The 14,813-nt window shown below is 45.0% G+C and overlaps 1 protein-coding gene across 2 annotated transcripts in view; it reads right to left on the reverse strand.

Annotated features, from left to right (window-relative positions):
- Positions 1-14,813, reverse strand: part of SFI1 (SFI1 centrin binding protein) — a 91,500-nt gene that overhangs the window by 51,047 nt on the left and 25,640 nt on the right. For both annotated transcript variants that reach the window (XM_073629260.1, XM_073629259.1), the window contains 3 exons: positions 13,450-13,544; positions 7,399-7,516; positions 7,202-7,304 (listed from right to left, as the gene is read on the reverse strand). In XM_073629260.1, coding sequence (XP_073485361.1) covers positions 7,202-7,304; positions 7,399-7,516; positions 13,450-13,544 — 316 coding nt within the window. The remainder of the gene's footprint in view (positions 1-7,201; positions 7,305-7,398; positions 7,517-13,449; positions 13,545-14,813) is intronic.

Here is a 14,813-nt window from a genome sequence, read left to right on the forward strand (position 1 = left end):
TTTTTTGTTTTTGCTGTTTTTTTTCAATCTGCCTCATGCGCATTTTGTTGTATAGTGCAACCGATTACACTAAAATGTATGTACAATGTTTGACATTAACAAGATTGCTTGGGATACTCATTTGTATGACTCCCCGCAGAACGGTGGTGGCCGCCACACGGCCTCACTTTACCGGTTCGCAGGGACTCATTGTACCATATCCTGTGGCCCTTGAATCTCATTCCACATTATTATATGCTCTGGTTCTTTGTATGGTATGTTCATGTGTGGGCCACTTCGTGCTGATCCGATTACACTTACAATCGTCCTTAATGCTGGGATGGCCTCTTTAAAAATTGTCACGTGGAACTGCGAGACAAAATTGTCATGGGGACTGCGAGACAAAACCAAAAGACTCGCTGCACTGTTCCATCTCAAAAGCATACGAGCGGATATCTCGGTGCTTGTGGAAACCCATATCACAGGGCAAATGCAGCTGTCGCTTAAAAAACCTTGGGTGGGCTGGATGTATCAGGCCCCATTCACCAACAATTCCAGGGGGATAGCAATCTTAATTGCCAAAACGGCCCAATTCCAGCTTCACGGTCTGCGCTCGGATCAGCATGGAAGGTTCCTTTTCTTGCATGCCACGGTAGGGGGACTCGAGATTCTTTTGCTGGCCTTTTACATACCCCCACCATTCCAGTTTGCCATTCTCAAAGAGGGGCTGACCTTTATGACTGAACACCAGACAGTACCAGCTGTGTGGCTGGGCGACTTCAACACAGTGATTGACCCTAGATTGGACAGACTCTGTTCATCAGCAACGCCACTGAACGGACCGGCCCTCACTAGGTTTGGGAGATTCTTATCAGAATTCGCTCTGACCGACACATGGCGATTTAAACACCCCAACACACCCGCATACTCCTGCTTCACGCCCTCACAGTCCGCAATGTCTCCTATAGACATGATACTGCTTACCCCAGCCCTGATCCCAGAGCTCCTTGAAGTAGGATTTGGTGCGAGGGTCCTTTCGGACCACTCACCCTACTGGATCAAACTGCGACTGCCCTCCACTCAGCCGGCCCGCCGGTGGAGGCTGAGCCCATTTTGGCTCACTATCCTCACAGATACCGAGATCATACAGCGCAAGTGGTCATACTACTTCCTGTCAAATCAAGGTTCGACCTCAATCGGGACAATATGGGAGATGTTCAAGTGCCATGCCCGCCTGATCCTTTCCACCTCAATCGGGACAATATGGGAGATGTTCAAGTGCCATGCCCGCCTGATCCTTTCCACCTCAATCGGGACAATATGGGAGATGTTCAAGTCCCATGCCCGCCTGATCCTTTCCACCCACATAAATAGGCACAAAGCCTCCTCCAAAATTATCCTCCAACAGGCTGAGGAACACTTAAACCTTCTTGAACGAAATTTTCTTGCAGATCCTACACCCTCTAATTCGGCTCAGCTTCGCTTACATTCCAGGCTTACGGACCACCTACACTATGAAAAGGCCAAAAAGGACATATTTTTTAATAAACAAAAGGCGTTTGAGCACGGGGAACGTGCGGGCAGAATACTTGCCTATATGGCGCACCTTGATCATATCCCCCCCTGTCGTGATCCGGCTCCGTTCGCAAGACGGAACCGTGCTTACAGACCCCGACCAGGTAGCCCACGAGTTCCAAAGTTTCTACACTGATCTTTACACCTCTAAAACTGACCGTCCCCTAGAGGAGCTGCGCCATCTGCTACATAGTATCAAGTTTCCCACCCTCACGGCCTCCCAAGTAGATCTCCTTGAGGCACCCATCACCGAAGAGTGTATCGGGGAGGCTATAGCGAACCTACCAGCGTCAAAGGCCCCAGGCTCCGACGGGCTCCCGTTGGAATTCTACTCTCACTTCCAAGAAGTTCTTATACCTAAACTGGAATCTTTATACTCACACATCTTCGACTCGGGCACACTCCCACGCACTATGAATGAGGCACTAATTGTCCTCATTCCCAAACCTGGCAAAGATCCCCCTTACCCTGAATCTTATCGCCCAATATCTCTCCTTCAATTAGACGTAAAAATCCTCGCCAAGATCCTCGCCCTGAGACTTAACAAGGCCATACTCAGCCTCATCCACACCGACCAAACAGGCTTTATGCCCAATAAGAACACAGCATTCAACTTAAGAAGACTATTCACAAACTTACAAGCCACACACGATGACATTGGTTCCCGGGTGGTGGTTAGCCTCGACGCCGCTAAGGCGTTCGACTCTGTGGAGTGGAGCTATCTGTGGGACTGTCTACACAGATTCGGATTCGGACCCAGATTTATCAGGTGGATCCAACTCCTATACCAAGCTCCCACTGCCCGAGTCCTGGTCAACGGTAAAACGTCCACCCCCATTGCACTATCCAGAGGCACACGACAGGGCTGCCCCTTATCCCCTCTTCTGTATGCGCTGGCCGTTAAGCCATTAGCCATTGCCATCAGGTCACACCCCGACATTAAGGGTCTCCGTTTGGGCCAATTGACAGAAGTAATTAGTTTATATGCTGACGATATAATCCTCTACTTGTCAGACGCAGGTCCCTCTTTAACAGCAGCACTACAACTCATACAACAATTCGGAACCTTCTCGGGACTCCAAATAAATTGGTCAAAATCCCAAATACTCCCCATAGATATCTCTGTCCCAACAAACACTCAGGCCACCCTTTCACTGGTCAGGACCAACCAGATCAAATATTTAGGCATACAATGCTCGCGCTCCCTCACGGACTACGTGCGCCTCAACATCGAACCAATGCACGCTCTCCTTAAAAATAAAACGCAAATATGGTCTAGGCTCCCTCTCGGTGTAATGGGTCGCATTAATCTAGTGAAAATGGTCCTTCTTCCTAAATTATTATACCTATTCTGGCATGCCCCCCTACATATCCCGACCCACATATTTAGATCTCTGGAATCTATACTCAACACCTTTATATGGGGCTCCTCCCAACACAAATTATCATGGCAGACACTGAAGTGCCCCACTCACCTTGGGGGTACGGCCACCCCTGACATCACATTTTATTATATGACTTCCCAATTGTCCCATTTCTATTATTTAAATAATCATGACAAACTTCGATACTCTGCTTTGGTGTGCACATCTGCGACAGATGTAGTGGCCCATCCATTTCAGATAATTTTTTGCAAACACAGAGGGATGTCTCGCCTTACGGGTGGGAACCACATGCTAAGACACCACAGAAAAATTTGGCAGCGTGCCCTCACCACCATTGGGGCCCCCTCCATACATGCCCACACACCACTTTGGGGCAATCCCCAGCTCACTGAACTACTGTCCATTCCAGACTATAAATTATGGATTATTCATAAAGTCATCTACCTCTCCCAACTCATATCCGGAGGAGCAGTTAAAACATTTCAGACCCTAAAGGAAGAATATGCTCTTCCCAATTATATGTTTTTTCAATATCTTCAAGTCTGTCACGCCCTCCAATCCCAATTTGACGACTTCATTCCCAATCTGGAAATAGTGACCATTGCAGATATAGCTCTAGGTGACGACCCCAAAAAACTGATATCTAACTTGTATAACAGCCTACTCATACCCTCAGCCATCACCCACACACAACATTTGAGAGCTAAATGGGAGACTGACACTGGTGAAATAAACGACGAACAGTGGGAAGAAATTCTTTTGACTAGCACGAAGGTGTCTCCTAAATTATCGGACCGCCTTACCCAACTTTATTTCCTACATAGGTCATACCTCACTCCAGCACGAATTTCTAAGTATAAGCCAGATACTGATCCAGCTTGTCCCCGCTGCGGCGATAATCCCAGTACCTTTTATCACCTTATATGGTCCTGTCCATCTATCAAATGTTACTGGTCACAAATTGTTAAATTTCTACACGACTGCATGGGTTGCCCCCTAACATTATGCCCACGCCAATGCCTGCTCGGCCTTCTTCCCGTCTCAGAGGAAGCAAAGTATCTATCAATATTCCTGCAGGAAACCCTTTTTGCAGCCAGAATGCAGATAGCCCAACAGTGGCTTCGGCCCACCCCCCCTACCATGCAACAATGGAAGAGGGCTGTGAATCTTACCCTCCCTTATAAGAAGGTTTTGTATATCCACCGTGGCTGCCCGGGCAAATACCATAGAATATGGGACAGGTGGATAAATGAGGCTTCCACATGCACTGACTAGTACCAATTGTGTCTTACCTCTTCTGTTTTTATTATTCTTGTTTTATGACTTTTATTTGTTTGGTGAAACTACTGTAACACAGATCCAGCCTCTCCCTAATCAACCTACCTCTTATACATGTATGACAATATTTGATACCTGAATCCAAGCCATAAGGACGTTTATAACTCAGTGTACTGAATACTATGCATAACATTCAAACGTATTGCACTTTGCAAACCGTTGTTAATAACCTGTATTGACATTTATGCTCAATAAACTTTTTGTTTGATTAAAAAAAAAGATGGGTATTGGAAACAGTATGTCTAAGGCTGAGATTTGTCCCCTCATGGAACTTAAAGCCAGATACATCTTCACACCAGGATGGCAGAAAGGCCAAAATGTGCCCATGACATACATCGGGAATTAAACTTATAAATAAACCTTCCATGTGTGATGGTACACCTTGCTGAAGGTTGACTTTCTAGCCTTGATAACGGTACTGATTACAAAGTCAGAAACTCCCCTATCCCTCAGCACCTGGGCTTCAACTGTCATGCCATTAAAACCAGTGACTGTAAAGCTTGATGAAAGACTGGACTATGCAACAGCAAACATGGGCAATCTGGTAGAGCCCATGGCTCATCTGAAAAGAGGTTTATGCTGTATGCATACCACATCCTTCTTGGCCAAGTGGGTGCGATCAGAATTATCGGAACGCCCTCCACCTTTATTCTACACAACAAGCGAGGAAGAAGCTGCAGCAAATGGAAGGCATAAACAAAGTGAGACTGGGATGAGTAATAGGTTCTACCCTTTCTTTATAATATTAAAAAGTAAGGGTTTTTATGCTGTCTGTATCCTAGGGGTGCTGAAAATAATCACTGCATCGATTAATCGCGATTCAGGTGTCCCCGATGCGGCATCGATGCATACGCCCGGGAAAAACCGATTGCCGAGTGACGTCATCCTGACTTGCCCCGCCCCTCCCGGTAGAGCACTCCGAGTGTATAGTTGTTAAAATAACTGTTTTATTAAATCCCGTTATAATCAATTAAGTGCCCCGCTGTATGTGCTTTTTTAAAAATATGGAGCTTTACACCTCATTTCTCAGTGTGTGTGTGTGTGTGTGTACATGCCACTCATGTGACTGCACGGCCCGCCTCTCTCCATCACGTCTCACCTGACGTCAGCAGGGAATTCTCAGCCCCACCCGCCTCTCTTCTGATCTGGTAGCTACAGTCAGCAGGCGGGGATGAGAATTCTCCGCTGACGTCAGGAGAGATGCGAGACGTGAGAGGAGAGAGGTGGGCCGGGCAGTCACCCCGCCCGCCTCTCTTCTGATCTGGTAGCTACAGTCAGCGGGTGGGGCTGAGAATTCTCCGCTGACGTCAGGAGAGATGCGAGACGTGAGAGGAGAGAGGCGGGCCGGGCAGTCACATAAGTGGCATGTACACACACACTGAGAAATGAGGTATGAAGCTCCATATTTTTAAAAAAGCACATACAGCGGAGCACTTCATTGATTGTAACTCAGGATTTATTAAAACACAGTTATTTTAACAACAGTAAGTAAAGTACAAATGTGTTTGCACTCTACTTACATCTCGTACATGCTTCATGCTGACAGTTCCCTGGCTTCCCCTTTGCACATTCCACTGTGTTAACTCCTAGTGTGCTGAAGGTGCAAACGGGGAAGCTGGGAGAACTGTCAGCACAGAGACAGTACAGGGAACCTCACAGGGCTGTTTGTCAGCTGCGGATTCAAACCCCTCCTGACCTCCCAGCAGCAGTGTGTGTGAATGCCTGTATCCTGTAGTGCACCGGATTAGTGCACTTTTTAAGGGAGTGAGGTTATTTTTAATTCAAAGCAGAGTCCCAGTAAATTTTTGTTTATTAAAAGTCAGCAGCCACAAAAAAAAGTATATCTTCTGACTTTTAATAAGACACTCACCTGTCCCACAATCCAGTAACGTGGCCACCCAAACCCTCACTTCTCTCCCCCGCCCTGTCCACAGCGCTGGCAATACTACTGTGGGCATCTGGCTGTGACAGCTTGCAGCTTCACATCCGAGTGCGCATGTCTCACTGCGCTATTCTGCATAGCCAGGCAATCTTCTGGGACCTGTGATGTGTCCCAGAAGATTGCAGTATGCAAGGGCCACCTTGGCAGCCCAAGCGGAGGTGGGAGCTTGTCGATAATCATGATGCATCACGGAATCAAATACCAGATAATCAATACTGAATCAAATCGAATCATGAGACCAGTGAAGATGCGCACCTCGACTGTATCCAGGACAGATCTCATCTTACCGACTTGCCTGTGGGCACTTGTTAATAGGAAAGGATGTGATGGGACACGGTTTTACCTGGAACTAGGCTTTAAATGTTGAGAGCACTTCAGAAAATACATTCTAGTGTAGAAAGTAACATTAGTCACCTGTTCTTCTGCCAAAAAGGTATGATTACTTGTCAGTTCAGGTTTACTGTTTGACTGCAAGCCCCCTAAACCCTTTTGCCAAAAAGCATGCCTCTGCAATTTCTTTTGCATTCACATTGACATGTAATCTAACCTCTAGCGCAGTGGTTCTCAACTCCTGTCCTCAGGACCCACTAACAGGCCAGGTTTGCAAGATAACTGAAATACATCACAGGTGATATCATGTGCTCAGTGTTTGCAGTATTTCAGTCTGCATCTCCAAGGTAATACCTAAAATCTGGCCTGTTAGTGGGTCCAGAGGACAGGAGTTGAGAACCACTGCTCTAGCGTATCATTATCTGAGAAGTGAGAAAATCAGAACATAAAAGATTTATACAAAACACAGAAAGGTAGCCAATATTTCCACAAACATCAAAGACTCTAATACAGTTTTGTTATCTACAAACGTGGTAAGGTGTAACAGAAATGCATGTGCCTGGAGACAAAAATGTCTAACAATTTATTTCCTTAATGTAAGAAGTATAGACACGAAAGTGATTTTAAATGAGAAAGTTATATTCACACATACCCTCATTTGCAGGCTCACAGCCCAGTGTTTTAAGGACAGATTCTCCATTTCGTGGATTCTTTGTCTACGTTGGAACTGGACGACCCACATGTGCCAAGTATTGCTGGTAAAAAGAATAAACATATTGTTGATTAGTCTGACAGATTGTATAGTAGGAATAGTAAATACTAGGTACTCTAAAGTTACTGTCAACTCACCGTAGGTCTCCATTTTGTCTGAACTCCAGAGCTTCTGAGAGCATGTGACGCTTGGTTCTGCAGATATGCACACAGATAATCCAGTGATGCCATGCCTGACGCATGATCTGCTTTTGGGCTGTGAACAGGAAATATACCAACAATGGGTAAGTTACAGCTTCGCAACAATGTAAATATTTTATTTTAATTCAATAAGTAATGAGAACACACACAAACACATATAGTACATCCCTCACATTTTTGTAAATATTTTATTACATCTTTTCATGTGACAACACTGAAGAAATTACACTTTTGCTACAATGTAAAGTAGTGAGTTTACAGCTTGTAAAAGATTGTCAATTTGCTGTTCCCTCAAAAAAACTCAACACAGAGCCATTGATGTCTAAACCGCTGGCAACAAAAGTAAGTATACCCCTAACTGAAAATGGCCAAATTGGGCCCAATCAGCCATTTTCCCTTCCCCGGTGTCATGTGACTCGTTAGTGTTACAAGGTCTCAGGTGTGAATGGGGAGCAGGTGTGTTAAATTTGGTGTTTTCGCTCGGGTCACATGGCACCTCTTGGCAAAGAACTCTGAGGATCTAAAAAAAAAAAAGAATTGTTGCTCTACATAAAGATGGCCTAGGCTATAAGAAGATTGCCAAGACCCTGAAACTGAGCTGCAGCACGGTGGCCAAGACCATACAGCGGTTTGACAGGACAGGTTCCACTCAGAACAGGCCTTGCCATGGTCAACCAAAGAAGTTGAGTGCACGTGCTTAGCGTCATATCCAGAGGTTTGCTTTGGGAAATAGATGTATGAGTGCTGCCAGCATTGCTGCAGAGGTTGAAGGTGTGGGGGGTCAGCCTGACAGTGCTCAGACCATACGCCGCACACTGCATCAAATTGGTCTGCATGGCTGTCGTCCCAGAAGGAAGCCTCTTCTAAAGATGATGCACAAGAAAGCCTGCAAACAGTTTGCTGAAGACAAGCAGACTAAGGACATGGATTACTGGAACCATGTCCTGTGGTCTGATAAGACCAAAATAAACTTATTTGGTTCATATGGTGTCAAGCGTGTGTGTGGGGGCAACCAGGTGAGGAGTACAAGGACAAGTATGTCTTGCCTACAGTCAAGCATGGTGGTGAGAGTGTCCTGATCTTGGGCTGTGCGAGTGCTGCCGGCACTGGGGAGCTACAGTCCATTGAGGGAACCATGAATGCCAACATGTACTGTGACATACTGAAGCAGAGCATGATCCCCTCCATTCTGAGACTAGGCCGCAGGGCAGTATTCCAACATAATAACAAACTCAAACACACCTCTAAGACGTACTGGGGGTAAAGGTGATGACTGGCTGTCAGGTCACCTTGAGGCTAGGTGACAGATGCATTCTGTAGGAGTCAGAAGTGCACTGCTAGGTAGTGGACCCTAGGATTGACTGCTGCTGATGGAACCCTGGGAGGTTCAGGAAGCAGGTCTACTGGATCACTGACACAGATCCCACTGGGAGCTAGAGCATAGATTCCCCAGGGCGCGGAGTCTAAGAGCCAGCAGGTGTTCACCAGAGCCTCCAGTGGTGAGGATGGACTGCGCTGCAGTCTGGCTCCAGGTCACGGCCCCCAGGGTCTCACAGCTCACGCTCACGGTAGACTACAGGAGAAGAGGAAGGAGGCAGCAGGCTGGAACAACAAGGAAAGTAAGGGACAAGCCAAGGTCGGGGCCACAAGCAGACAAGGACATCAAAGTTCACGTCAAGGTCAGGGTCACGAGCAGACAGGGATAGTTAAGAACAGGCCAAAGTTGGTAACTGGAATCAGACGTAAGAAACACAGCAAGTACACACGAAAGCTAACACACAATGGTTGATTAACACTGCTGGCTTGCAGTGCACAGGTTAATATATGGTTCCCTGATAGGAGCTGGGGTGGAGCCATGCTAGAGGAGCGTTTACAAAAGCAGTCAGGTGAGGGTCAGCTGGTCTCTAGAGATGAACACATGGAGACAGGTAAGCTGACAAACAAACTCTATTGCATAACCATGACACTGGCCAAGCATTTCTCCAGAACTAAACCCTATTGAGCATCTGTGGGGCATCCTCAAACGGAAGGTGGATGAGCGCAAGATCTCTAACATCCACCAATCCGTGATGTCGTCATGGAGGAGTGGAAGAGGACTCCAGTGGCAACCTGTGAAGCTCTGGTGAACTCCATGCCCAAGAGGGTTAAGGCAGTGCTGGATAATAATCTTGGCCACACAAAATATTGACACTTTGGGCCCAATTTGGAAATTTTCACTTAGGGGTGTACTCACTTTTGTTGTCAGCGGTTTAGACTCTAATGGCAGTGTGTTGAGTTTTTTTGAGGGGACAGCAAATTGACATTGTTATACAAGCTGTACACTCACTACTTTACATTGTAGCAAAGTGTCATTTCTTCAGTGTTGTCACATGAAAAGATATAATAAAATATTTACAAAAATGTGAGGGGTGTACGCACTTTGTGAGATGCTATATATACACACACACACACACACACACCAGTAAAATCAGTGTTAAAGGATACGTTCATTCGTTCAACTTTGGGAACATGTAACATGTTGCTACTCCTGGAGCGTCTCCCCACTCTGCTGCCTCTAGTGACAGCAATCGGGGGGGGGATCTTCCACCCCCCGTTCGTTGTTGCTACTTTTTTTTTTTTTTAAGAGATAAATGTTTTTACAATATCAAAAAAAAAAAATTGTGAGTTTGCCACATCCCTGTATAGAGAGAATTGAATACCCCCAATTGGGACTTTAAATTGGCAACAACACTAATGGAATATGTAAAAAGTCATTTTATTACAAATATGAGCTGAAAAAAAAAAAAAATCACACTATGATTGATAAAACAAACATAAACATCAGATACGAACATACATAATATAATATCTTGCAATAGAATATAAAGAGTACATATATAAAGTTATATAAAAGTAGTCTCTCTCCAGTAGCCGAAGACACTTTCTGATACCCAACGCGTTTCAGGTTCAAAGTCCTTTCATCAGGGGTATTTGTATAGGAGAATTAAAATTCTAATGAGTAACAAAAAAATAAAGTAAAACATAACATAAACAAAGAGAACCTGCTCTAGGTGTCTGTTTCCAATGATCTCTCCCCCCTTCAGGTGTGGGTGCGGCTCAATATGCAACCATATGCAAGAACAAAACAGAAAAGTCTGAATGGCCGCACTCCAATGAAGAACGATTTCTTTATTATTATAGATCCATACAACAAAGATAAAACCACTGACGCGTTTCACACCGTTAAAGCAGGTGCTTATTCATAGCATGCCATGACAGCACCTATAATGTTGCTTATTTAACACAGAGCTTACAAAAAAACTCCCTGTTAGGGATAACTACCCTTCAGGGATGAACATAAGTAGTAAATACCTGTCTATAGGGGGTCTGTAAGGCACTCCCTTAGCCTCCTTGCTGCTTGCGGACCTCTAGGCTATACATCAGTTTTATCTAAGCAATGGCATTAGCTTTTTTTGGTAGGGTTTGGCAGTCTAGTTTTACCGCCCCCCCCCCCCCCCCCATTCTCTATTTCTGCGTTTGTTTTTTCTCCTTCCTAGCCATCGTTCCCAGCTGCACATCCCCCTGTCTGACGGACCACTGACACATTCGTTTCCTATGGGCCATGATACTTCAAATCTATAGGTTGAACTAGACCTCCACATAAGCCATCCACTGACATTGCTAACTTTAGTCTTGTCTGAATACTCTGAGTGTTTGATTGCGGTGCCATTCACCATTTCTCGGTAGGTTATCTGAACATGGGGTAAACTACGCTCATTAATGTCTGTCAAAATGATGTCTTGCACTACAAACTATGTTATGTTTTACTTTATTTTTTTGTTACTCATTGGAATTAAAATTCTCCTATACAAATACCCCTGATGAAGGGACTTTGAACCTGAAACGCGTTGGGTACCGGAAAGCATTTCCTGGAGGTTGGCTACCAGAAAGTGTTTTTGGCTACTGGAGAGAGACTACTTTATATACGTACTCTTAGCATTCTATTAAGAATAGAATACCATTTGTGTTTTATCAATCATCGTGTGACTGTTGTACTGTTCGTGTCTGATGTTTATGTTTGTTTTTTCAATCATCGTGCGATTTTTTAGCTCATATTGGTAATAAAATGACTTTTTGTATATTCCATTAGTGTTGTTGCCAATTTAAAGGCCCAATTGGGGGTATGCAATTTTTCCTACTTTTTTTAAAAAAACATGGCCAGGTGGGTGACTCTAAACCATTCTGTGAATAAGAAAGTACAAGTACCAACAGCCTTTGCGGCCGTCAGCTTGCAGTTCTCAATTAACTACCAGGGCGCTGTTGAGCGCTCAGGTAGTTTATTGTCTCTTCCTGTCAGTGTGTATCTACTTGCCCATACAAGATACAAGCAGACAGATACACTGACAAGTCTGCAGGAGTCCTGCATTGGTACCCACGCTCTGCTGATAGCGGGTGCAATGCTTTCCAGGTTCCTGGTAAAAAAAAAAAAAAAAATGACTTGCAAAAAAGATGTGCATTTATTAATTTTTAAAAGGTGAACTTATCTTTTTAAGTGGTTGTAAACCCTTACAATCCACTTTTTACTACAGGTAAGCCTATAATAAAGCTTACCTGTAGTTACCCCGGATATCTCCTAAACCTGCACGGTTTAGGAGATATCCCCTGTATCAGCATGTGCCGACGTCATCGACACATGCGCACTGAAGCAAGGGCACATTTGTGCCGTTGCTTTAGCTAGTGTGACAACATTGCGGCTCCGGCCAATCACAGCGACGGAGCCCGCGATACCCAGAAGTAACTCCGGGAGTGATGTCGCCGGCCGGAGCTGTGTACTGGGACCACTGAGGGGGCTTCAATCTAAGCTGAGTATTTCACAATGAGCTAGTTTGCTATGTATACTAGCTCATTATGTCTTTGTCTTGCAGGTGTTTTTTTTGTTTGTGGGTTTACAACCACTTTAAAAGCAGTATCGACCCCCACCACACACACACACACAAAGTAAAAAAAAAAGTTTGATATATATATCAATCATGCTTACAAGTGATGGCTGCATTCCTGGGGCTAGAATACAAGGGTGTGGAGCCAGCTGTGATTTATTACGAAGTCACAGCCAACCCCCAAACCCAAGATGGAAGTTCTGGGGACCCACAGTGTTGGGAAGAATTGTCTGCAGGAAGACAGTGCTGCAACATATGGATTGGCAAGTATTCATTTACTGATTTTTAAAAACCAACAGTAGAAACAACTGTAGCTGCTGAATTTTATTTTTAGAGGATTTTCTTTTTCACTAAAAAAAATTCTAACAAAATTACAAGTCTATAGCTGTCCAGAGCAAATCTGGCTTTCTTCTGAGTTACTGTGGTAACCTCTAAGTAAGATTGTTTTCAGTTAAGTTCCTAGTTGTTGCCTAGCATGGCTGAGTGCTGAGCATTATTGTCTTAAAGCGGAGTTCCACCCAAAAATGGAACTTCCACTTTTTGGATTCCCCCCCCCTCCGGTGTCACATTTGGCACCTTTCAGGGGGGAGGAGGGAGCAGATACCTGTCTAATACAGGTATTTGCTCCCACTTCCTGGCATAGATCACCGCGGTGATTGCGGTGACCTACGCCACTTCCGCCGCCTACCCCGCCCTCCCCCGCTGTATTCTGTGAAACACAGAATACAGCAGGGACCTGAGAGGACGTGCAGCGCGACTTGCGCATGCGCAGTAGGGAACCAGGAAGTGAAGCTGCACGGCTTCACTTCCTTATTCCCTTACTGAGGATGGCGGTGGCAGCAGCCGAGAGCCGAAGGACGGATCGGGTTCGGCTGCCGACACCGCCGGCTCCCTGGACAGGTAAGTGTCCATATATTAAAAGTCAGCAGCTGCAGTATTTGTAGCTGCTGGCTTTTAATATTTTTTTTTTCAGCAAACCTCCGCTTTAAATGCTGGCAGGGAACTGTCCTTACTAGTTATATATGGACTGAGCTGAATCGCATTTTCTGTTTTGCACTGATGGAATTCTTACCATGGCGCTTTGCAACCTGATATTTCTGTTTAGTCTCCCGCTGTGTCTGCACAAATTTCCTCCACGCAAAGAAACACATCTTGTAACAAATATACCTAAAATTTTAACATACACAGTAAACACACCCAGTATTACTTCAAGTGTAGCAAAAGAAAGCAGATGCATTACATTTTAGCAAATAATGGTAAATACAGAGAATACAAAAAAAAAAAAAAAAAAAAAAGCACAATTGTCTGCTACACTATATTACCAAATGTATTGGGAAGCCTGCATTTACATGCACATGAACTTTAATGGCATCCCAGTCTTAGTCTGTAGAGTTCAGTATTGAGTTGGACCACCCTTTGCAGCTATAACTAGAGGTCGACCGATATGAGTTTTTCTCTGGCCGATGCCGATATTTAGAAATCCCGATGGCCGATATGTGATGCCGATTTTTTTTGGGCCGATATATTAGGCCGATTTTTTTTTTTCCCTTCATCTCATAAAATCTAACAGTTAGACCCAGGGCCATCTTTAAAATTGATTGGACCCTGGGCAAACTCCCCCCCCCCCCCCCCATACAATTTTGCTCTCCACCTGCTCTGAGACATACAATAAATAGCAGCTAGACTTAAAATCAGTTTACTGTATCAGATAGCGATTGTGATTGGTTGCCAGAGGTTACAGTGTATCATTACTGATTACTGACTGGTTGCTAGAGGTTACAACAAACATTACGGCTCACTGATTAGTTGCTAAATGTTACAGCACATGATTTCTGCTTATTAATTGGTTGCTAGAGATTACTGTACAGTAATACTACTCACTGATTGGTTGCTAGAGGTTACAGGACATCATCTCCTCACTGCAGGGGGCATGATATACATATGAATGCTGCCTTTATTTACATATCTATGCCGCCGGATGCTGCTATTTACATATGAATGCCGGTTACTTACATGTAAACACAGGGTCTGCAGGTGAGTCACCTGTACACAACAATAGCGCAGAGCTGGGCAGCATTAATACCAGCACTTCACACTGAGATATCAGGACACATCAAGGGACTAAAACTTCAAGGGACAAGGGAATTTAAACTGGGATAGTTGGCAAGTATCAGGCAGATGCTTTGGGCCCCACAACAATCACAGGGCCCAGGGCAGCTGCCCCTTTTGCCCTGCCTTAAAGACAGCCCTGGTTAGACCCCTTTCACACTGGGGCGTTTTTCAGGCGCTTTTGGGCTAAAAATAGCGCCTGTAAAGTGCCTGTAAAACGGCTCCCCTGCAGTCTCAGTGTGAAAGCCCGAGTGCTTTCACACTGAGGCGATGCGCTGGCAGGATGTTAGAAAAAAAGTCCTGCAAGCGGCATCTTTGGAGTGGTGT

This window comes from Aquarana catesbeiana, linkage group LG01 (genome assembly GCF_042186555.1).
Source record: "Aquarana catesbeiana isolate 2022-GZ linkage group LG01, ASM4218655v1, whole genome shotgun sequence".
Classification (NCBI taxonomy): domain Eukaryota; kingdom Metazoa; phylum Chordata; class Amphibia; order Anura; family Ranidae; genus Aquarana; species Aquarana catesbeiana.